This window comes from Sphaerodactylus townsendi, linkage group LG05, assembly GCF_021028975.2.
Source record: "Sphaerodactylus townsendi isolate TG3544 linkage group LG05, MPM_Stown_v2.3, whole genome shotgun sequence".
Classification (NCBI taxonomy): domain Eukaryota; kingdom Metazoa; phylum Chordata; class Lepidosauria; order Squamata; family Sphaerodactylidae; genus Sphaerodactylus; species Sphaerodactylus townsendi.
In genome coordinates, this window is record NC_059429.1 from 22,443,189 (window position 1) to 22,468,318 (window position 25,130).

The 25,130-nt window shown below is 45.6% G+C and overlaps 1 protein-coding gene across 1 annotated transcript in view; it reads right to left on the reverse strand.

The window, feature by feature from the left end:
• The window catches only part of CACNA1E (calcium voltage-gated channel subunit alpha1 E), a 485,501-nt gene that overhangs the window by 144,249 nt on the left and 316,122 nt on the right, over positions 1 to 25,130 (reverse strand). The window contains 9 exon segments of the mRNA XM_048497813.1: positions 1,264 to 1,361; positions 5,787 to 5,854; positions 6,601 to 6,718; positions 11,394 to 11,466; positions 14,021 to 14,152; positions 14,466 to 14,578; positions 16,661 to 16,773; positions 19,742 to 19,933; positions 22,998 to 23,108. Of these exon segments, the coding sequence (XP_048353770.1) occupies positions 1,264 to 1,361; positions 5,787 to 5,854; positions 6,601 to 6,718; positions 11,394 to 11,466; positions 14,021 to 14,152; positions 14,466 to 14,578; positions 16,661 to 16,773; positions 19,742 to 19,933; positions 22,998 to 23,108 (1,018 nt within the window).

The following is a 25,130-nucleotide window of genomic DNA, read 5'->3' on the forward strand; positions in this document are numbered from 1 at the left end:
CAGTCAGTGAGCAGTGCCCTGTCACTGGGGGAGCCGTCAGGTGTTGGTTGGGTCCCCGTGCCATGGGACAGGATGGGCGCAGGGATCCGGCCAGTCCCCGACACCCCACACGTGATGAAACAGAGTGCACCTGGGGACACGGGATACCCCATGTTTCCATGGATGGTACGCCCCTGCTAATAGATTAGTTCCTTTTTGGAAAAACTCATGATCTCAGCAGCTCAACCAAATAGGGCCTCTGATACTTTGGTGGTTTTTTCCATAACCTTTTAATCTATGAGGTGGCACCTGCAGAGGCACCTGCACAGGCAATTGATATGTTACTGATGAGGCATGATTCCCAATGCAAAGCTCACATGGCTGGATCACACAGGCACAGCCCATGATTATGTCTTCTTCCCATTGAGGTCTCAGATTATCATTGGAAACATCTAACAGTGCAGCCACCGATTTTAAGAGAACACCTTTGTAGCAGCAACCACACCACGCAGGTGGAACTGGCTCTACACAGCTGTATCCAGGTCTTAGTGCTTCTGGAGCCCTGAGCCAAAATCCACAATAAGACCCCAGAGTCACTGTCACCCCACCTCTGTGAAGTGAGTGGGAGCCACCACTGTCTCTGGAAACCAGCTGCCTCAGTCAAGCAAATGCAAACGGCAGTGGGAGCCTGCTCTTCTACTTCCTTCCCCTCATCCTTTGAGGGGGGTACAGGGGTTTGGGGGCCACCAAGTGCAGGGCCCAATGGAGCTCGCCCTGTTGCCCACTGGCTCAGACTACCTCTAACTGCATCTTTATGTGACGTCTCAGGGCCAGTGCACTTGGTGGTTGTTACCAGGTGACAAGCTCTTCTGTGGTTAAGAGCAGGTGGATTCTAATCTGGAGAACCGGGTTTGATCCCCCACCTGAGTGGCGGAGACATATCTGGTGAACCAGATGTGTTCCTGCACTCCTACATTCCTGCTGGTGACCTTGGGCTAGTCACTTTCAATCCACTTTCACAATTGTTTACTGTGCTATTGCGCACAGTAAAGTCTAGCTGCAAAGTGCATTGAAAGTGGATTGAAAGTGCATTTTTCTGCATGTGCGGAAGGAGCCTCAGTCTTGATATTGTGTGTCCCTGTCTCCCTTTGCACCTATTCTCTGTGGCAGATCTCACTCAGGCTTCTTTCTAATTTTTTTAAAAAATGAACTTTGTGATCATGAGCATAACAAGTTTGTGGGGGTGGGGAACAAGGTCCATGAGGGATAAGGCTGGTGACTCACTCTATCGCAGGCATGTTTGGAGCAGACATCGGGCTGACTTCCTTGGCTTTCTGCAGGGCATGCTTCTGGTTAAAAGCCTCCTCTTCTTCCTGCTCATCCTAAAAAAACAAGATAAAGAGTCTAGTTAAAAGGGAACATAGGGGAATTTTTACTTGCATCAGAGGGTCCGGTGCTGTTGTAAGCTGAGTTGCCAGGTGCAACCCAGGGATGAACACTGGGTTCACCCATGAAGCAGAAGACAAGGCAGTTGTGATTCCCCCCCCCCCCACCCACCCATCAGGTCACCCCCTTTCTCAAGTGCACCATAGAAAGGTTTGGTATTCTTGCCGGTTCTTTGTTGAATGCTGTATTAGAAACTGTAAAAGGACAGCATGAATCTTGGGGTCGGGACTTGGCAGCTACAGTGATAAGATTGAATATCCCAGAATGAAGAATCGGGTTTATTCTTTGACGCCAACTAGAAGATAACATGAGGTTTAGGACACCAGAGTAAGGCTCTTGAGAGCCAGCGTGGTGTAGTGGTTAAGAGCAGGTGGATTCTAATCTGGAGAATCGGGTTTGATTCCCCAATCCTCCACCTGAGTGGCAAAGGCTTAACTAGTGAACCAGAAGTGTTTCTACACTCCTATATTCCTGCTAGGTGACCTTGAGCTAATCACAGTTCTTCGGACGTCTCTCAGCCCCACCTACCTCACAAGGTGCCTGTTGTGAGGAGAGGAAGGGAAAGGAGTTTGTAAGCCACCTTGAGTCTCCTTACAGGATAGAAAGGTGAGGTATAAATCCAAACTATTATTATTATTATTATTATTATTATTATTATTATTATTATTATTATTATTATTATTATTATTATTATTATTATTATTAGTAGTAGTAGTAGTAGTAGTAGTAGTAGTAGTAGTAGTAATATTAGTATTAGTGCTGTAGTAGTAGTAGTAGTAGTAGTAGTAATATTAGTATTAGTGCTGTTGTTGTTTGCTAATGCCAAATGACATTTTCAGGAAACCCCCTAACACTCCAGTGATTCCAGCAGTGAAAGCCTTTGACAATGCAATACCTTTACTACCCAGATTCCAGTTCTCTGAAGAACTACCTTCTTTTTCCAGATTGAAAAAAAAAAACCTGCAGCATCTTGCAATCAGCGGGGTTACACCCCACAAGCTTTTTAAAAATGACATCATCTCACCTTACTTATCACGAGACCAGATGGAATAGTAAATCTCTGTAAATGGGCTTGTTCTTTGGGAGATAAATGGCTGACCTTTGACATGGAAATGATGGAGAGGAGATGTGTGGTATTATTTCTGTCTATAAAATGACAGAGTCTCTTATCTCTTATCATCACATTTATATAATGAGTTTCAGAATCATCACAGCAGCTTGTATATGGCTCCCAGGCAGGCAGTTCACTGAACCAGATACTACAGTGCTTCAGCAGTAGAACTTGGAGATTGGCATCTAGGCAGTGCAGAAGAGTGTGACAATGGCCCATCTGTGATGACGGCCACTGTGAGTCGCTGTCACTCTTCTGCTTCTTGTTGTCCTGACCTCCACTGACTGTGGAAGCTAACTCAGATGCAGAGGAAGCCTCCTATGAGTCCTGAGTGCCAGCGGCTGACCCTGTTGCTGTTGACAGAGCTGAAACTGAAACTCATGGAACAGAACAAGCAGCTGAGCCTTGGTGGTCTCACGCCTCCCCCGCCTGACTCTGGACTCTTGGAACCGCCCACTGTTTCCAGTCTACCAGGCTCTCCCCCACTATTGGATAGGAGGCGCAGGTGTGTGGTAAGCAAAATGCAAGAAAGAAAGAAAAGCTTAAGGATAGTCAGATGACAGATGCTGGCAGCTCAGCGGATGATCTTGATAAGCAGCCACCTCTCAGACGTACAACAGAAGCTGAGAGGGCACCACTTCTGCAGAAGCAACACCTCTGTTTGGGCTTATGTTGCTGCTCCTTGCAATCTTGACCTGCCTGCTTGCCTGACTAAGGACTGGCTGTGATCTCGGACTACCTTGACCGCACGCTCTTGGATAAGCCTCTGATTTGGACTCTTTTTGTCTCCCTGGTTTCTTGACTTCCTTGGACTGCTTTGACTACTCTCTCGGAAACCCCACAGCTTGGGCTCTCGCTCTCCGTCTCTTGGGCTGACTGGACTATGTGACCTTGCCTTGTACCCAGCCCTGTTCCTGAGACTATGTGCTGGAAGGGTGGCCTGTGACGCTTGTACCCTCTAGGGCAGGGGTCTGCAACCTTTGGCTTTCCAGATGTTCATGGACTACAAATCCTATCAGCCCCTGCCAGCATGGCCAATTGGCCATGCTGGCAGGGGATGGTGGGAATTGTAGTCCATGAACATCTGGAGAGCTGCAGGTTGCAGACCCCTGCTCTAGGGGATGAAGTATGGTGGCCCTTCTCTGCCATGGGGGGCATGCTTATCTGTCTGTCCCCAAGGTAAATTAGACAATAGAGATCACGTTAGCCAGGTCAGAGATTTGTGTGTGCTCAAGGAGGTCTACTCGGCATATCTAGGAAATATGACTGGCTGATGAGAGATGCTGGAAAACCAAGGCATAGAAGATAATCGTGTTTGTATCCTTATGGTGTCTGAAAGGTTGCTATGGACAAGCTGCTCAGTAAGCTTGCTGTATAATTATTCATTTATTCCATTTTTATCTGTTCAGTATCTTGGAATATAACCCCAGACCAGTCCAAAGTGAATCCTGCTCCGGCACAGTTCTCAGTGATCATTGTTAGCTAACTATGGTCATGCCAGTGTCCGACAGTGAGAAGGTTGTGGGAAAGAAGGGGAGAAGAAAAACGAATGGCAACTGTGTATGTTTGTAGTCTTGCACTTTCGAAGCAGCAACCGATATTAACAAACAACTCTTCATAGTGTCAATAGAGATTTTCCTAATTCCCCCTTACCCTGTTTCTCCCCCAAACCCAGAAATCTATTTCTTTTCCTCTTTTGAGGAATTTTTAATCACTTCCATTTTGATCAAGGAGAAACTTGAAGATAGGAGGGGCATAAAGGGGTTGGGTTGTCAGAATTTCAGGATTTTACTCTGCAGATGCTCAGAGACTGGTGATGCCTTCCCATATCTCCCTGTCCTCCTATTAGAACACCATCCTGTGGTGGTGTAATACAAAACAACTGCAAGCTACAAAAGACGGTATTGATTTCTTCTCTAAGAGATATTGAAGGTCTCTTTGAGAAAATATAACGAATAAGTGGAATCAATGGCTATATCTAAAAAAGTGAATTTCAGAAAAAGAAATTCCCCTCCCAATAACAATTTTAAATCTTCACAATGAAAAAACAGCAATTGCTCTGACTCAGAAGGTAAACCAAGAATGCAATGAACAACCTCTGGGCGGTCTCCCTGTGTGAAACCACACAGAAAATAAATGCTAATGCAGAACCATCAGAGGAAATATACATGGGTATCTTCCAAACATAGGTATCAAACTCAGGCCCTCCAGGTGTTCATAGACTACGATTCCCATCAGCCCATGCCAGCAGGACCAATTGGCCATGCTAGCAGGGGCTGCTGGGAATGGTAGTTCATGAACATCTGGAGGGCCTGAGTTTAACACCTATGCATAAAACATCAATAATGTATTAATCCACAAAAAGAAATGGACAGTCTCTGCTAAAAGTTCACAGAGGTTCAGTCAGCACAGGAAAACAATGGGTTTTAAGTCAGTGAGAATGAATTTCTGGCATACATCATGAGCAAGGCCTTCTCTGAAGTATCACCTTCCCTTTAGAAATCCCTCCTAGGTTAAAGAGCTGGCCCTATAAATGTCTAAAACAAACAAAAGAGGAGGAAGGAAACTTAACCCTAAAATAATAGAATTAAGTATCTAAAACAATAGAATTAAGTACAAAGGTCGTGACAACATTCCAGAATTTTTTAAAGGGTAAGTTGCAATTTTTCTTTGCTTGTCATTTCTGCAAAGAGGGGGGTTAGTTTTGATTGGCAAAAATACATGCGGAAAAGCAATACAATCAGAGGTCCCGACAGCTACAATTTACCTTTAAAAATGTTAGGAAAATTCTTTGTGGATGTTCCAGTGAGTTTCCTCATGAGTTCCATTATTTTATTGATCGCATTATTATTGACCACATTTTATTACATTTGAAAGAAACTTGGAGGGGGTAATTACAGCCCTGAAAGGCAGAATATAGACAGCCACACACACAGAACCAGCTTGTAATTTCTAAAAGGAGAAGAATGTAGGTAAAGTCATCCAAACTATAGTTAATGAACCAAAAGTACTGCCTCCAAATCTAAGCTCAGCATAGAATGGCTGGGATTTGCTGGTGGATTTGATTCCACATATTCCAAGGCTGAGTTCTTGGCATTTGGAATATCTTTGGGAGCTGAGTGCTGGTATATCAGCACTGAACCCTTTGCCCCATCAGAAAACTGGGTACAGATTTTACGGGAATCTGTGTGAAGTTCCTCATTAAGAAACTGGACATGGGAAACTGGAGAATAAAATGGTCTGTATTTACCTTTGTCAGCTCCTGTGCATTGGCTAGGTTGTCCACAGCAATGGCCAAGAACACATTAAGCAGGGTGTCTATGGTTGTTAAGAAAAATAATGCAGGTGATTATATCAGCTACAGGTTCACAGGCTCAGTCTCCACTGTGCTGATGGAAAAAGCTTACTTCAGATTCTCTGGTGTGAATGGGGGAAATCTCATCCTTTGTGAGCCTGCAGCAGACCCACCAGCCCAGATTAGCACTGGGATGTGGCTACCTTGGCTGGTGAGCCTGGATAGGGGCAGGTGGTTGGCACTGGGAAGATGGATGTCTCAGCTGCTGAACCTGAAGATTCACCAGCCCAGATCATCACTGGAGGGTGGGGCTGCCTCAGCTGGTTTACAGGCCTGATAAGCCCTCTCAAGGGACCGAATCCAACCTGCATGTTTGACACCCCTGTTTTATATGATACATATCCAACACAGGGTCCCCCAAAGAGAAGTGCAAACTGCAGTGCTGTGAGTCAGGCCACAGGAAATACTCACATTGCACTTTCAAAAGTAAACATAGGAGCACTTCCACAATTCCCTCTGAACTCTGGAAAGCTTTGAGTCATATGCTCCCAAACCAGGAACAAGTCAGGGTTCCAGTGTGTCTACACTTCTTTGGACAGGTGGGTGGGTAATCAAGTAATGGATATAAGTAAACAGTGCCAGGCAAAAACTCAAAGTCAGACTAAGAATCACAGTGTTGCTTGGGGCTCACTCTCCTGCTCTCCATGGTGCTGAAATCTTCAAACATATATTAAAAGCAGCATTGAGATCAGAGCAATTGAAAGGATACAGTTGCCAAACAGAGTGAGGACAATGAAGTAGATGGATGACCACATCCCTGAGCGGACACCACCTTGGGAACGAATCCCGTTGTACATTACTTCATTCCAGTCTTCGCCTGTCAGGATCTAAACAAACAAGTGATTCGGTTACAACAATACACATATTTTTATGTATAGAGAACGGCAACTCTAGGCATGGAGGTCCTACTAAATCACTGACACACGCTTCAGACAAATAAGAAGAAAGCCTGTGCTGTCTGGTTGTGGTGGGTTTTCCGGGCTGTGTGGCCGTTGTCTGGTGGATCTTGTTCCTAACGTTTCGCCTGCATCTGTGGCTGGCATCTTCAGAGGTGTATCACAGAGGGAAGTCTGTTACACAGTGTCCGACAGACTTCTCTGTGATACACCTCTGAAGATGCCAGCCACAGATGCAGGCGAAATGTTAGGAACAAGATCCACCAGACCACAGCCACACAGCCTGGAAAACCAACCACAACCAGTTGAATCTGGCTGTGAAAGTCTTTGACAATACCTGTGCTGTCTGTTTCAGAGAGTTTTGATACAAAAAGTTACCTTTATGAAACAGCCTCAGTTACATAGAAGAGCAGGAAGGGATGGAAAGAGTAAGTGGAGGAACATCTTTGACATCCGCGCTACACATTTGCTGAGGAATGCTGTTCTCTTTCCTGTTTCAGGAAACTTGGGCATGGCCAAAGCCATAAAACTTGGGCTTGGCCATGAACTGGCTGGAGCCAAAGAGATCTTGGCCCTTTGGTTCTTAGCCTGTGTCATTGATCAAGCAAGCCAGTGAGTTCAGGATCAACCTAAAATGTACTAGTTTGCGTTGCTTTGCTGAATATTGCTTTATTTACATACTGTTTTTCTGTTGTAAGCCTCTTTGGTTCCCTTTGGAAGAGAAGTGGGATACAAATCCTTATATAAAGAAAAATAAGTTCCTCATAGGTTTGTGTAAAGGCTTTCTGCCCAAATTCATTTCAAGAATGGTGCTTAGCAGCTTTGCACATGTGCAGTAGACCAGGCAATGCCTTGAAAACAAGCAACAAAATACATTGCAACTTGATGCATATATCCCTTGGCGTCATAATCAGTAGTAGGTCTATTAGTGATCTACTACTAGTCAATCATGCAATCATTTGAAATTCATCCCCTTTTTTGCACCTGTGCAATTGGATGACTCCTTCAAATAACCATACAATTGACATTTTTTTTGTGCTTAGGTAATCAGAGAGCCAGCATGGTATAATGGTTAAGAGTGGTGGACTCTAATCTGGAGAACCAGTTGAGTTCCCCACTCCTCCACATGAATCCTGCTGGGTGACCTTCAGCCAGTCACAGTTTCCCCACACAGACAGGCAACGGCAAACCACCTCTGAACATCTCATGCCATGAAAACCTTATGAAGTTGCCATAAGTCGACTGTGACTTGATGGCACTTACCACTAGTACCACTCAACCAGTGACCTCTACCCTGATTTCACGAACTAGTAGCAATGTTAGCTGGGTTCATGGGCAGACACAGAATATGCACAGAAACATCTAAATATTAAGTCACAATTCAAAAACCTTAAATGAGATTTTATTCCTTTTATTTATGCACCTTTTAACCATAGGTGACAGTGGCAGCAGACATATAGTGGTGGAAGGGGGCAGTAGCTGTAAAGAAGCAGTCTGTGATCATGCTAATAGGCTCATTGGAATTTATTTGATGCATCCAAATCAGTGAACGACTGTCTCCAATATTACAACTGGTAGCTGAGCAAGTACCAAACTAGCAGGTTATCAAGCATCCCTTAGTTAACAGCCAGTTTTTCAGCCACCTCTTTACATAGTTCCATGTTCAACTTTGCCAGTTCACAATGACCATGGCAGATCTCTTGTTCCATTGCTCTTGCAGATATTTTTTAAAAGACTCCTTGAACTTTGAAAACTGCTAACCAGAGGCATATCTGGGGGAAATGGCCCTTGAGCCAACACTTGCCCCAGGCGTCCCCACATGCTCAGGGATGGGTTTGGGGGAGGGGGCACCTTGGATGGGCACCACAGTGGCAGGCTGGCTCCTGGGAAGGCCTGCTTCCATGACACTCTTCGGAGGCACCCCCGGCCTCTCCCTGCCGCGGGCACCCATCTGAGGGCCTGGGGAGGCCAGGAGGCAGCCTTCAGGGAGGCCAGGGGGGCTCTGATGGGTGCCATGGCAGCAGATGAGATAGGGCTAGCCAGGGGGTGGCTCTGACAGGCACCGCAGCACCAGGCTGGCCCAGGAGCTGGCCTGCTTTTGAGCCGGGTCAGCGCGGGAGAGGAGGGGGGTGGGGGTGATTTTGTGCCCTCCTGCCATTGGGCCCAGGGTCATTTGACCTCCCTGTCCCTGTTGCAGATACGCCACTGCTGGTAACTTGGATTCAAGGCTAAGTTGTCCTTTTCGACTTGCATACTAGTTTCATTTTGCGCAATGTTTCCCTGAACATTGAAAAAGGGTTAAAAAAAAGTGATTCCTTATCTGCAGACTTGTTGCACACAGTACAATCACTAGTGGAGACCCATTCACACATCATTGGCTATTGCAATATCACTGAGCTATAGCAGCCATTTGAAACTAGACTGTCTCATCCACACAGGCAAAATGCAGTTATGAATGATTTACAGCAATTGTTACAGTGCAGAAAACTGCATACTAGGCAATGATGCCCAGATGCAGCCTGAGTTACATCCTTCACTGAGGTTCATGGGCTCAGAAGGGTAGAATCCTGTTAAGGGTTACACTGACAGTCCAGTAAAAACACCAAGAGTCCCTGCAGATTGCATACAGTGGCTCTAAGGTAGAGGTTGGGCAATAGTTAGTGAGATACAGTGAGGGACTTTGAAGAAGATGCAATGGTGCTCCCCAAACCTTTCTGCTCAAGAAGTGATTTTAAAGAAAAGGGTTCTTTTAAGGGAAATGAAAGGTGGCATCTCGACTGGGAAAGAAGACGCAGCAGTTCCAAGAAGAGGGAAAAGCTTGCCAGCAGATTCACAGGACGGAATGAGAAAAGGCAACACAAAGAGGGATAAAATAAGATGAGTATCCATAGAGCATGGAACAGAAGCTGAGGAAAACACACAGTCAGTCAGGGACAGAGACAGAGAGACAGAGAAAGAATCAAGCCAGCCCAATCAGCAAATGTGATCTGAGGAGCCTTACAATAAGACCGCAGGACTTATTTTAGCAAAGGCAATCCGAATCGACTTATGAGAAGATAGATGATAGGAGATGAGGTTAGCAAGGGGAAGGCTGCAGCATTTAATTATAGCTAGCATTCATTATTAATAGGTGTTTTATATGCCTACTGTATATCAAGATTTCGGGGCAGGTATCAGCAGCTGCCGCAAAGGAGAAAACAGATTGCTGTTTTGAAAGAGTCATCTCGATAGCTTGGGTGTGCTCCTCCTGATCAGGGTGCATGAAAATGCCATTAGGGTGACCAGGCTACAAAATATCTGTGAGATTAATTAGGCCTTCAGGCTGGAGATCACTGGTTGAAGAACAACTGGGGTGGATGGGGAGCAGAACTAAATATTGCAAGAACGGTGAAGCAGGAAATGAAAATAGGAGCCCCTGTGCCAAGTTTCCATGCCCCTTAGTAATGTACTCTTTTCTACTCCAGCCGCACCAAACAAATGGGTGGCAACTTAGATACTGACAACAGTTAGTCCAGCATCAGCTTTCATGAGTCAGAGCCCAATGACTAGAACTGCCAACTCCAGCTTTGGAAATATGTGGAGATTTGGGGGCGGTGCCTAGCGAGGGTGGAATATGGGGAGACGAGGCAGCTCTTCATGGATATGATACGACTGAAGGGCAAGGAGATTGTAAGCCCCTTTAAGTCTCCTGCAGGAGAGAAAGGGGGGATATAAATCCAAACTCCTCCTCCTCCTCCTCCTCCTCCTCTTCTTCTTAAGCTGCTAAATATCTGGAGTTTGGATGATCACATGGTAGAACTTCAGTTCCCACCTGGATGCATCTGGGTGGATGAATTTAAGCGACTTGTTACTCATGAAAGATTTATGTTGGCATGTTAGTCCTTGGCTCTTTATGTTGGCATGTTAGTCCTTGGCATGGCCCAATAAACCTGGGATAACAACAGTTAAAAACCTGTTTTTTGGGGAGGGGCTTTGCACAGATCCCACCCCTAAAGCGAGTCTGCCCTGTGTTATTCCCCCCAAATGGGTTATTCAAGAATTGCACTACCTGCGATTCTTTTTAAAAATCCCGGGTTGTAGCCGCTTCCAAGTGAACAACTGGGCAGGGAGGTGCTTTATTTGGCTGCGTGTTCCTTTAAAAAAAAAATTCCCAGTGCCCATCTGCATAGCCATGAAGGCGCAAAGGGTCGTAATGTCAGACCCCATGGCTGTGGGAGTTCACTCATGCGTGCCTGCATAGCTACACATTGGTGGGAGGTAAATAAAAAAAAATGCCCCTCCAAGCGAAGGCGCGCACCCCGGCCAATTCACTCACTGACCGCGGGATGGCCAGCCACGCAAACATCCCGGGGCTATGCCAGATTCATTTAACCCTCTGCAGCATGCTTTACATTTGACGTGTAGAAAGGGCCCTTAAGGTGCTATTGGACTCCGGTTTCATTTTTGCTACAACAGATTACCAGAGATACCCCTCTGGAATCACGGTTGTCTCTCTGCCAAGAGAGGCAGGCCAAGAAAAACCACCCCAAAAGCACAGACACTGACTGACACGGATGCTGATGAGTTCACTTCTCCAAAACCCAGGCATCTAACCATAGAGATATACCTGGAAAACTGTCATGATGGCTGCAGGGAAGGTGTCGAAGTTTGCGGAAGGAGTCCCATCCATAAAATTAAACCTGGGGAAAAAAAACCAAAAGTGAACATTAAAAGCCAGGACTAGCTTATTCTGATGCAACCAGCAGGTGGTGAATGTTTCTTATTGTCCCTTTCAAGGACTTTTCCTAAAAGTGCCCTCACTGTTAGGGCAAAAGGGTTGCACATTTTGTACCACCCCCGCACCCATCATTCTGCCATAAGCATAAACTCAGGTTAATCTTCATATATCTAAATGGTCTACCCATTATGTGCCATTTCTAAGAGCCAAGGTTTCATATTGTTCCTTCAGTAATGATTTTTGCCAAAGAACAAGGGCGTAGAAGAAAATGCTGACAAAAACCAGGGCACTCAGAAACAATATCCAAGGATGTTTGTAAGAGCTCTATTTCCCCCACAGCTATGGCCCCAAATCCACCACTATTTTGGTTTCTGAAACACTGCATCTATTGGAGGACTAGAGATGCTTTAAAAGGTTAGGCTTACAGATTCCCCAGGCTTCCCAGTTCTGCACCAGCTAGTGAATTCTGCACTCGTTCAGAAAATGTTCAGAAATCAATGTATTTAATACTAGAATTTGGTAAGGGGCACTAATGAAGTTGATGAGCAGTAGATGCAGGATGGACAAGAGGAAGTATTTTTTTTACTCAGTGAGTAATTAAATAATGGAACACTGCCAGTGGCTGTTCTGATGGCCATGAGCATGTGTATTAGACAGGTTCATGGAGTAAATGCAATGGTGACCACTAGCCATGACGACTAAAGGGAATTTCCACAAGCAGAGGTAGCAGCCTAGAATAATAGAATCATCGAGTTGGAAGAGACCACAAGGGCCATCAAGTCCAACCTCCTGCCATGCAGGAACACACAATCAAAGCACTCCCAACATATATTCATCCAGTCTCTGTTTAAAAACCTCCAAAGGAAGAGACTCTACCACTCTCCGAGGCAGTGAATTCTACTGTCAAACAGCCCGAACAGTAAGAAACTTCTTTCTAATGTTTAGGTGGAATCTCTTTTCCTGCACCTTGAATCCATTACTCCGTGTCCTAGCCTCTGAGGCAGCAGAAAACAAGCTTGCTCCCTTTTTGACATGGCATCCCTTCAAAGATTTAAACATAGCTATCATGTCCCCCCTTAACCTTTGCTTCTCCAGACTAAATGTCCCCAGCTCCCTAAGCCTGTCTACATAGGGCATGGATTCCAGACCTTTTACCATTTTGGTTGCCCTCCTCTGGACACGTTTCAGCTTGTCAATATCCTTCTCAAACTGCGGTGCCCAGAACTGAACACAGTACTCTAGGTGTGGTGTGACCAATGCAAAGTAGAGTGGAGCCTCTGAATGACTACATTAGGAGGCGACAGCAGAGGCAACCTTAGGCTCTATACCCAGCTCATTAGCTCTCCAGGGCAACCAGTTGGCCATTGTGTGAGACGGGAGGGTGAACATGATGAATCCAGCTGGGCTCTTCTTACATTAATATGATCAAGGCCACCAGAACATGAATGAACGGGAAGAGCAACCACCTGCCTAAGAATGCTTGCAAAGAGGCATTGTCATGAATGAACCAGCAAAAACTGGCTGGGCAAAGTGCCGTCAAGTCAGAGCCAATTTGTGGGGAACCCAGGGGTGTACCGCCAAGGGGGACATATGGGGTCAAATGTCCCCAGGTTGTGGCCATTTAGTAATGGGGGGGGTTCGCGGAAAATCACCCACACACCCAGTGGTGGGATTCAAATAATTTAACAACAGGTTCTGGTGGTGGGATTCAAACAATTTAACAACTGGTTCTGGTGGGTTTTCCAGGTTGTGTGGCTGTGGTCTGGTGGATCTCGTTCCTAACATTTTGCCTGCATCTGTGGCTGGCATCTTCAGAGGTGTATCACAGAGGGAAGTCTGTTACACACTGTGTCCAGAGAGAAGGAAATGTTTGGGGTACATATTGTCCATGTCCCAGGTGGGGAACCAATCAGTAAGTGTTTGGGTGGAACTTGTTCGGCCACACAGCCCGGAAAACCCACCAGAACCAGTTGAATCCGGCCGTGAAAGCCTTCAACAATCAATTTAACAACTGGTTGTTCACAAGCACCATTTTAACAACCGGTTCTGCTGAAGAGGTACAAACCTGCTGAATCCCACCATTGCCCACAGTCCTTCTTCCCTCCAGGTCCATACACTGACTTCTGATGTAAAAAAGGTTGTTTGATCATAGTGGGGGAGGGCGGCCACCAACACGGGGGCGGGGGTCAGGGGTGGAAAACTCAGATTTTGAACGGGGCTACATTTTCCCTAGATACGCCTCAGGGTAAACCTGTAGGCTTGTTAAGGCCAGAGATGTTCAGAGGTGGTTTGCCTTTTTCCTGCCTCTGCATAGAAACCCTGGATTTCCTTGGCCGTCTCCCATCCAAGCCCAACCCTGCTTAGCTTCCAAGATCAGATGAGATAGGGCTGGCCTGGGCCATCCAGATAGAGCAAAAACTAGCAAGGTGTTAACCCGGCCCACACAGAACAGCTGCACGCAATATTTCAGTGCATCAGCAGAAAGTTCAAAGGCACACACTTTGCCATCAACTTACCTGCCACCAAACAGCTGCATCCCAAGCAGGGCAAAGACTACAATGAAGAGGAAAAGGAGGAAGAGCAGGCTGATAATAGACTTCATAGAACTCATCAGTGAGACCACCAAATTCCTCAAGGAAGCCCAATACCTGGAAAATCCAGACGTTACTGTAGCATGCTTCCGAAAGCACTGCAAAACTGTTTCAACATGGGCTGGCTTTTGGTAGCCAGAGTTCAGCCGGTGGGAGGGGAGTGCCGTTGCGCATTTGATTTCTGCTCGTTAAAGCAGCGAGTTAAATCAAAGAGCATCTGCAGTAATGCTCTAAAGGGAAAGGGGAAGTGAAGTGGCCAGTACAGCAGGGGAGAGCCAAAAGGGTAGAGAAACACTCGCTCAAGTGTGTGTGTGTGTGTGTGTGGGGGGTTTTGCAAGAACACGCAGCTTCTCCTATATGTTCTACTCACTTTGTGACTTTAAATATCCTCAGCAGACGTAAGGCTCGTAAGACACTGATCCCAAAAGAAGTCCCGGGCCTGAAGATAGCCCAAACCACTTCAAAGATGCTCCCCACTGTGACCTGAGAAATCACACACACAAAAACACAGAAAATCAACAACAACAATGAAAAAAAATGGACAGACAATTTGGAAAAACCGGTTGTTGTGGGTTTTCTGGGCTGCGTGGCCATTGTCTGATAGATCTTGTTCCTAACATTTCACCTGCATCTGTGGCTGGCATCTTCAGAGGTGTATCACAGACAGAAGTGTGTTACACACTCGGCAGAGATAACTAAAATTTGCTTTTTTAATTAGAGAAAAGAACTTATCCAAATTCTTGGATAACTGGAAACCCTTGATAGACTTTGTGAGTAAAGCAGAAAAAAAATGAATTCATGATTTGTGGATCTGAGAAACAGAAGATGAAGAAAATATAATAAAGTAACAATAATAATGAATTATTTTTTAAATATAATCGGAGAACCAGTAGTGATCTCTTATATGTGTTAATACTTGGCACAGATGAAATTGGGAGCCCTTTCATTAAATATATTTTCTGTGTTTCTTCTTTTTTGTTTGTAAGCTTTTAAAATCTTAATTAAGAAAAAACACTTTTTCTAGATGAAGAAAAAAAATTACCCAAGACTAGAAGGAAGAATAAAGTCACCAACTCTGCCCACCTCGTGAATTGAGATGCTCCAAATGTTTCCATTCTTTCTCCCTTTCACATTAGCATGCATTGATCAGACTATGCTAGAAGTCCAGTGCCAGTGAGGCCAGTGTGGCCTAGTGGGGAGAGCATCTGATTTGGATCTGGGAGACCCAAGTTTGAATGCCCACTCAGGTATGGAAAGCTCGGTGGGTGACCCTGGGCCAGCCACTCTCTCTCTCAGCTGAATCCACCCACAGACTTGTTGCGAGAATAAAATGGAGAAGAGGAGAACATTGCATGTGGTTTTGGGTCTCAAAGAAAGAAAGGGTAAAAATGGAGTAAATTAAAAATACATATGTTGGAAGTATTGGGTGGGGGTTGCTTACTGAAGGAATATTGCTTTGCTGTTTGGAAAGGCCAGTTTTGTGAAGATCTTAGTTGACAGAAGCTCCTTTTCATGAACTGGGGAAGGAGATGTAAGCCTCAAGGATGTGAAATCAAGATGGTTGCCAAGAACACCTCTGAAGGAAGAGGATGGTGAGTAGCTTCGAGGTTGATGACCCACTACAGGGAAATTTCTCCTTGGTCTACACTTCTGGTACCCATTGTCTAGGTAGGAGATGCTGGCAGTCCATTGTCTATTCCTGCTTCCCTTTTCTAAGTCTCCACACAACTCCCAAAGTGTTCAGTGCCAAACCAAAATGAACCTGCACCGTTCTTCCTTTTCCATCAGTGGAGTAATGCTGGCTTGGTCCCTTTCCCCCTCCATACTACAGCCCACTAACCTGAATAGCTAATAGACCATGCACTGGTCTTGAGACCCCAGAATGAGCTTTGAAGGTAGTTTTGAAGGAACTGATGAGGAGAAGGAAAAGGGGAAAAAAAATAAGCAGCTTCCGTGGCTCCCACTGATGGGCCCTGGGAACCAGCCCACGGACAAGCCCACTGGGTCTAATCATGCTCCTTGATTCAACTGTTCACAGCAGAACTTCAGAATCAGATAATTCCTCCTTGACCTATCCCTTCCTCTGCCTTTTCCTCCAGAGCAGTATCTCCCTTCCCCCTTTGCTTGCTAAGAAGTAGTCCGCCATTTCCCTTTCTTTTCACACAAGCTGTTTGGGAAAGAATCCAGGTTTCCCCATTCCCTTTGCAACAAAGTCATCACCCCTCCCCCCTCCATTTCTGTGAGCAAACACCAGCGGCCCAGACGTCTGTTACCCAGAGGCCCGTGGGCTCCTGTTTTCCCATCCAGGGCATGGCCTGCTCTAGGCTCCTTGACAACTGATTTAAAAACGAGCTTGGCCTTTCACCTGACATGTTTCACCATGACAAGAAGAAAGCACAAGGCTGAACAGTCCGCTTCATTGAAATGACTGTGCGTTTCTCCCATGCATAAATTCAGAGCCTGGAGATGAGGCGATGACACAAGGCTTGCATTCCCTGTCGCTTCTCAGGGGCCTCGCTCAAAGCCTTCTGATTATTTCATGCCACTTCGCTGGGCGTCACTTACCCCGCAGTCAAAGCAATTGAACGAAGAATGAAAGTAAAGGCGTGGCCCCATCCCATACATCTTCAAGGACATCTCGAGGAGGAAGAGACCCAGAAATATAAACTCTGCATAGTCTGAAACACAGAAAGCCAAATGTGTTAGTTACACCTTTGCTTACACCATCTGGTATTGGAATCAAATAGCTAACAGTGCTCCCTGCCAGGGATCTGGTTTGTGCAGTCAAATTCTCCATGTACCTATGTGTGCAAGCACATCAGATTGTGCAGAAAGGCTAGTGTGCATCAGGATGGATGAGGAGCATGTGGTTATGTTTGACAGTTGTGGGGCGGCGGGGTGGGGTGGGGGGCGCGAAGAAGGAACAAGAAAGGGAAGCCCAGTAATAATCCAGAGATGGCTGCTCAGGGCAATTTCATTACTCTCTGACCTTGGCGGGGCCAGAAGGTAGACCATGAACCACAGGTAGAACGCTGCCTAGTCTCTGGAAGGCCACCTCACACCTGACGGAATTCTTGCACAGAATGTTGGACTGGATCTACATTTGTCCAACCCAGAAGAGTGTTCGTTATGATCCTCAGCAACCATCCAACCTCATCAGTCTGGAAGCCAAGCAGGTTTGGCCCTAGTTAGTACTTGGATGGGAGACTGGAGTTGCTATGCAGAGGAAGGCAATGGCAAACTACCTCTGCTCATCTTTGGAGGTTTTTAAACAGAGGCTGGATGGTCCCCCAAGCCAGCCTTGAAGAGAGGAAATGACACTTGGTTATTTGGATTATATTAGGTTACTATGGGGGCTGCTCGGTGAATGGATAACTTTTGCCTTTGGCTCAATCATTGTTTGTGATTTACTCTGGGACACTGTCAGATTTCCCAAAAGATGTTCTTTTTGGGTTGCTCCCATCTCAGTGGACTTTCTACAAAGTTTTGAAAGTGGGTTTAAGCCTCCATATCCCTCCCAGAATTCAGTAATGGAGTATGCTTTGATTATGTGTTCCTGCATTGCAGGGGGTCTCTTCCAACTCTATGATTCTATGATTCTATTATCTTTTCCCTAGATAATCCCAAGGTCCTGGGTTGCCAGGAGTCAATCGCGACTTAGCAGCACATAGTTATTATTTGCCAAAGGCGTGCTCTCAGCATCACTGACCATAGGTCAGTTCTCTGCTAAAAGGTTCCAAGGAGGCATTCTTGTTCTGCAAGTTGTAGTCAAAAAGAAAAAGGTAAGCCACAAGCTTTTTAACAATGGCAGAATTGTTTAAGAACATAGGAGAAATGTATGTGAGAAAGCCTAGTAATGTCTCTTTGTAAATTTCATAATGTTAAGATTTCAATCAATTTTATTCACTCATTTTAATTAATTTTATAATGATGCAGGTATGACTATTTGTATTTTATTCCTTTTAATGCCAGTTGTCGCTATTATTTGTTATCAGTCATTAAAATGGCGTAAAGTGGAACAGCAGTGGTGTAGTGGTTAAGAGCAGGTGTACTCTAATCTGGAGGGACAAGGTTTGATTCCCCGCTTTGCCACCTGAGCTGTGGAGGCTTATCTGGGGAATTCAGATTAGCCTGTGCACTCCCACACATGCCAGCTGGGTGACCTTGGGTTAGTCACAGTTCTTCTGAGCTCTCTCAGCCCCACCTACCTCACAGGGTGTTTGTTGTAAGGGGGGAAGGGAAAGGAGTTTGTCAGCCCCTTTGAGTCTCCTATAGGAGAGAAAGGGGGGATAGAAATCCAACTCTTCTTCTTCTTCTTCTAAAGTATCTATTTAAGAAAAAGGTACTGATAGCAGCTCCCTCCTGCTCCTCCTGCTTCTCCAAAGTGACCACATTTGTGTTGGGACTTGGCTGGTAGTCTAGACTGCAAAACTGATCTGGGGGCTTCAGTTCTACATCATACTTCCTTATCAAGTCCTGAGCCATCTCTTTGTTTCTTACAACAGAATTTAATGGGGTCTTTTCAAAGAACATTGTGGGCCAGCCGCCCTTCCAGCGAGAAAGAAGGTTGCTGCAGCGCTTTCAGCCTGGGCGATCTAGAAGGAGGGTTGCCAGCCTCATTGGTCTTCAAGCGAGACATCAGAATTTCTCCTCCAGATTAGCCTTGTCAGTAACACTGACAGGAATATCACAGAAGGAACTTTACAATATCTTTTGTAGTGCGAGGCAACTGCTATTCGGTAGCTTACACTAACAGTGCGATCCCAAACAGAGTCACACCCTTCTGAGGCCACTGAAATCTACAGGCTTAGAAAGGTGTGACTCTGCTTCAAATGGCCCTGCAAAGCAATGGTGTTACTGACTATCCCAAAGAACCTTGCCGAGAAGTAAATTCTTATTGTATCATCTATCACCAACTTGGCCATGAGGAGACATAAAGGAGCTTCACATAACATCCACCCAGCAAGTAATAATATCATAATCACCGAGGCTGCTAGGATGCTCCTGGCAAGGTATTGAAAATCTTCTGAAATACCATCAATTGAAGAGTGGATCCACAAAAAATGGATCCACAAAGTTGAAGAATTTTGTATGGCACAGATAAATTGTCATTTCTTTTAAAGAATGACTCACTCAAATCTTACGCCATAATATGGAAACCATGGTTGGAATATATAGCAAAACGTAATAACATTCAAAATAATCTTTTAGTTAAATACTGTAACTAATCATAATAGTTGGTAACTATAGAAATGTTTAAAGTAACCATAGTTTGTCCGTCCTTAGACTAGTATTAATAATTAATGTCCGTCTAGAGGGGAAGTCCTACTATAATTATAACTTTAATGTATGTTATTGTGAATGGGTTTTTTGTTTAGTCTTTTTATAGAATCCAAGACATTTCTCAGGTATATAACACAATATTACACTGGAATATATTTCTGATTTCAACTTGTGTTACAGTAGGATCAGGCACCACAATCAAGAAAAGGCTGGCTTAGAGTAGTACCGAGAGGGACAAAATTTGGTCATATGCCTTCTGTTTCCTGGAAACAATACAACTGACTTGGGGCCAGGACTTGTCACTCTGCTCTGACACTGCTGCAATAAAAATGGCACACACAACATGGAGCTCCTGCCACTTACAGAGAAGGTGAGTGAGCCACGCAGGTTGGTTGTGATGGACGATGGCCACACAGGCAGTGTTGAGGGCCACAATGCTCAGGACAAACCAATAGAACACCTGGGATTTCACCATGTGACGCACAGAGATGCTATAGTTTCTCCTTGTGCCGGAAGTGAGGGAGTGCTTATCCAGCTTAAGGCTCTTGATGCTGGCTCCGAAAGAAACAAGTTTGCAAGTGTAGTTAGAAGAAGAGGCAAAGACAGGAGATGCTAGAAGAGATTGGTGCACGATGAACACATGAACACATGAATATGGAATCAGAGTCTACCAAGGCCTTTATTGTCTGCTCAGTCTGGCAGAAGCTCCCCAAAGACTCTTCTGCATCACTAAGAGGAGATGCTGCGGACTGAACCTAGACCTTCTGCATACTTAGCGCATCTCTCTGGCACTGAAACACAGCCCCTCCATTCTGTGAAAGCCAAGGTGGAGAAGGAAATGGTTAAGCCAACTTCTTTCTTATCTAGGTGTCTGTGCACCCAACAACAGACTGGTATGCCACTGGCAGATGAGTCAGAAGCGGAGCTGACTCTGTAGTGGCGAGTTTTGAAGTACTTGGATTTGTACTCTCTCTCCTCTCTCCTCCTCTCTCTCCTCTTTCTCTCTCCTCCTCTCTCCTCTCCTCCTCCTCCTCCTCCTCCTCTCTCCTGTAGGATATGCAAAGGGGCTTACAATTTCCTTCCTCCCACCCCACAACAAACACTCTGTGAGGTGGGTGAGTCTGAGAGAGCTCCGATGAACTGTGACTAGTCCACGGTCCCCCAGCTGGCTTGTGTTGGAGTACACAGGCTAATCTAGTTCCCCAGATAAGCCTCCACAGCTCAAGTGGCAGAGAGGTGAACCCAGTTCTCCAGATTAGTAGTGTAGGATTCCTGTCTCCAACCCACTAGGGGTTGCATTAAGTGCTGTGTGCTATGTTTGTGTTATGCCAAGGACATTGCTCCTGTGTAGTCTCCCTTAGCTACTACACATATTTGTATATAAACTTCTCAACAAACAAAGCAGAAGTAGGATTTTCAGAGCCCAGTTCCCTTCTTATCCCACAGTGCTTAGGTCAAGGTTCTTGTGCAAACACAGGGTCCTTACTGATCCATGAGGCAACATCACATCACACAGCATTTTACTTAGGCAGATCCCATGGTGCCTGCAGGGTGGCGGTTTGCTATTAGCTTCCTGAATCATCGCATGCTTCACTTCATCCTACCAAGTTGGGGACACATTTTACCAACCTTGGAGGGAAAGAAGGCTGATTGGAACTTTGACTACTGGAAACTGATTTCCGTCGGGATCAAACTCAGGTCGTGAAAAGAGCTTTGATTGTAACGCTGCACCTTCCCACTCAGAACCATGGGGCTTAACACAATTTAAAATATTTACAAGCCCACCTTTCTCCCGGGAAAATAGAGCCTAAGGCAGGTGGCAGATAAAAACCCATATAAATCACAGAAAGTTTAACACACTAAAACTATTTAAAAAAAAGCAGGAACTCCACAGTACTAAGATCCCAAAGAATTCCCCTACTCTGTATATAAGCAAATGCCACAAGACTCTGGGAGAAGGCTCCTCATCCTTAAAAAATTCCATCTCATAAAACTGTGAAAGAGACCAGACTTTCCTAACTTCTTCTGGAAGAGCTGAGCCGCACTGGAACTTTGCCTGGTCTCCGGCCTTCCCCTGCCCCCTTGCAGTCACCTCCTATTTTTGCTTATTTAATTAACATTATGCATCTCAACCCATCCTGAAGGCTCAGTGTGAATGACCATGTAAGCACTAGAAAACAGAGGTTCACTGAGCTCTGTAAAAGTCCATCACTCAAAACCTCTGGAAACTATTGGTGAACATCTGCATTTTTTCACTGCTCAGAATTGCCTTTAATCTTTCTTTCTGATGGAGTAAGCCTGGCTAGAGGTACAGGTGTGAACACACACTAGATTACACACACACACTCCTGTAGTGAGAATTGCTTGATGCAGAGAAAGGGGGTGGGGTTGTTGTTGCTTTTTAATTCTCCAAGGTTGCAATCTACACCGCCGAATACTTCACACACTGTTTCTAAAAACCGACAGAGTGATTGTTTGATCTTTGTGTTAATTGGAAACAGGTGCACGACTGCAATTCTGTGCCTCCTTCTTCAAAGAAAGACACACCCGGCCTCGGGAAAACAGAACCATTTTTGTGCATTCTGTTCTCCACTTGAAGGTTGGGCGATGAGAGACCCACAGATGCCCTTTTCCCTGGATGCGCAAAAACTTTAGAAGAAGAGTTTGGATTTATACCTCACCTCTCTCTCCTGTAAGAAGACTCAAGGTGGCTCACAAGCTCCTTTCCCTTCCTCTCCCCACAACAGACACCTTGTGAGGTAGGTGGGGCTGAGAGAGTCCTGAGAGAACTGTGACTAGCTAGCCCAAGGTCATCCAGCAGGAATGTAGGAGCACAGAAACACACCTGGTTCATCAAAGAAGCCTCTGCCATTCAGGTGGAGGAGTGGGGAATCAAAAACGGTTCTCCAGAATCCACCTGCTCTTAACCACTATACCATGCTGGCTTTAGTGTGGCACAGAGGTGCGAACGTCCCCTCTGCATGATAGTCTGCAATTGCTGAAACCCTCTATTCTGCTGAAATCTCTCTTATCTACTGGAGAGACATTTCAACTTGTTATTTTCAACTTGTTATTTTATCTTGCTCCTAATGTCTACCCCCACCCCATGTCTTTTCTACCTCCCTATCTCTACAGCCCATGCTCTGAAAACATTTTTCATTACCAGTGGAGCACTCCCCTACCCCAGTCTGAATGATTTGCCTTGCAGCTGCTGGGCAACCAGCTTGCTGCCCCTCCTACCAGCCTACAAATATCTGAAGGACAGCCATAAAGACCCCTTCCTTCCGCATGTGCAGAATAATGCACTTTCATTCCACTTCCACAATTGTTTGCAAGTGGATTATGCTCATCCACAGAAAAATCCAGCTGCAAAGTGGACTGAAAGTGGATTGAAAGTGCATTATTCTGCATGTGCAGAAGGAACCAAAGAGAGCAGCAAAGCAATGGTGCCTGACCACTGACTGCATAACACCCTTTGCAGTCCTGGAACCGTGGACTCTGACCAGCTCTGACACCTCTGATTCCACTTGGACAGAGCCATTTTCATGCTGTCGGGTAGTCGGTTTTTTTGGGCAAGTTGCCTTTTTGCACTGCAGATCAGAAGGACAAGATGGGCCACTGGTCCCATTAGGCTGCATCTTACCCACAGAAGAGATGTCCACACGCTCATCACTAGAGTCCCGATTCATGGCTTCTGTCCGGTTCCTCTTGATTGTCGCCCTCCTGAGTACTGGGGAGGAAGGAGAAATACCACATCTGTATGCTGCAATGGCGGAAAGCAGGGATCTATCTGTATAAAAGCTCCCGACAATTCATCACAGCCTAGAGTGACCAACAAGTGGAAGGCAGAATGAAAGTGTGCAAGATGCAGATGAAAAGATGGTCCTGTACAGGTAGGGGTATCTTTGATTTTGAACGCTACAGCTACAGAGACAAGGTGAATCTTCCATTCCCAAAGTATTCCCAAGCATTATTTGCACATGGGCACTCGGCCCCTAAGATTAAGTGCCTGCCGTCATTGACAGGAATCTGCTTAAGCAAAGGCAACAAAGGGGCCCACCAACTAAAAAGGCACTTAAGCTTTCCTAAGAGGAGACTGATATTTTTGCCAGTTCCCCATTCTGACTGCAGATGCCCACACGGTTCCTTTTGCAGCTACTCTGTTCTCCCCCCACCCAACCCACCCCCCGAACATGACAACTGAAGCTGGTAGAAAACTGGTTTAGACTGCAATATGAAGAACACCTTTCTGGGAGAAAAACCCACAGAACTGTTGGCAGATTACTACACAGAGAAGCAGTAAATTCACTAAGTAAAAGGACTAGAGATCATTGTTTATTGGGGAAACTACATTTAGGATAGGAAAGAGGGGAACAAGGTGTGCTGCTACTAGCTAGTGAAAGTGCCTCTACTCAACTTCCAAGTAGGATATTAGACCTAAGAGTATCAGACCGAATTCTAATCGAAAGTACCTAATCGAGATGCCAACCGAAAGCTCAAAAGCACCTGCACCTTTTTTTCATCCAGGCGCCAACATCTTCACCTCGCAGCATGTTTCTAGTGAAGACGTTTGTAGGTTCGCTCCCTCAGCCTGCTGCCAGGGGTGCAATTGTTAAGCTAGCAGCACCACAATTTCAGAGTATCTTTAGGAGACCCCCTTGATGATACCACCCAGGTTTGGTGAAGTTTGGTTCATGGGGGCCAAAGTTATGGACCCTCAAATGTGTAGCCCCCATCTCCTATTAGCTCCCATTGGAGTGCCCCCCCCCCCAAAAAAAAGGTGCATATACAAGCAGGTCCAGAAAAATCCCAGTGTGTCAGTGTAGGAGAAGGGGGGAGCCTCTGAAATGGGACCGGATCTGTGCTCCTGCAGTCTGGAGAAGTGGGGAGATCACGAGGAAACCTGGATAAGAGTGACTATCCCAGGATACACTGCCAGTGGCATTGCACTGGGGCCCAGGACAGACAAGAGGTGACACAGAAGGACTGAGGGGTCACTCCACTTACTGCCCTCTCTAGGTGTCCACTTGTCACCTCCCACAGGGTCTTCTTCTCAGCTCCTTTGCACATTAGACATTGCTACTTACAACAAGAATAAAAATGACTTTCTTCTGAGCAGACCTGCTCAGGATCACTTTTGTAGTGGAGGTTTTTGCAAAGGAAAAGCAGCAGATGGAACCGTGTTCTACTCCCACCAGCTGGTTCTCACCTGCAATTGTCTCCCCCGCTTTGGTGCGATATCTGCATTTTGCACTTTGGAAATAGATGAGAATCTTGCATTTACTGCTAAGTGAACATTTACGCCACGCCTCCGGCCACAGGCACGATCAGTTCTAATCTCACACACATCTGTGACAGCAGCTATCAATCCAGGGCAAGGAAGGGAAGGCCGAAAACCTTCAAGCTATTCAATGTCAGTCTTATTTAAAATATTTCCATCTTGTCTGCTTTTTATAGGACTCTCAAGGTGGCTTCGAAGCAATTTTAAAAACACCATGCAAATGAATGCATAATTTGAACAAGCAAACAACCCCCTCCCACACTTAACAGGCAAGGCAAAAAAAATGAAATACAAACAATTACACAGAACGATACAGAATTCAAACAAGCGCACAACAAACATGTCCGACAAGTCACACGTTGCAAACCGTTTGTGGTCTATGTATTGTTGAAGGCTTTCCCGGCCGGATTCAACTGGTTCTGGTGGGTTTTCCGGGCTGTGTGGCCGTGGTCTGGTGGATCTTGTTCCTAA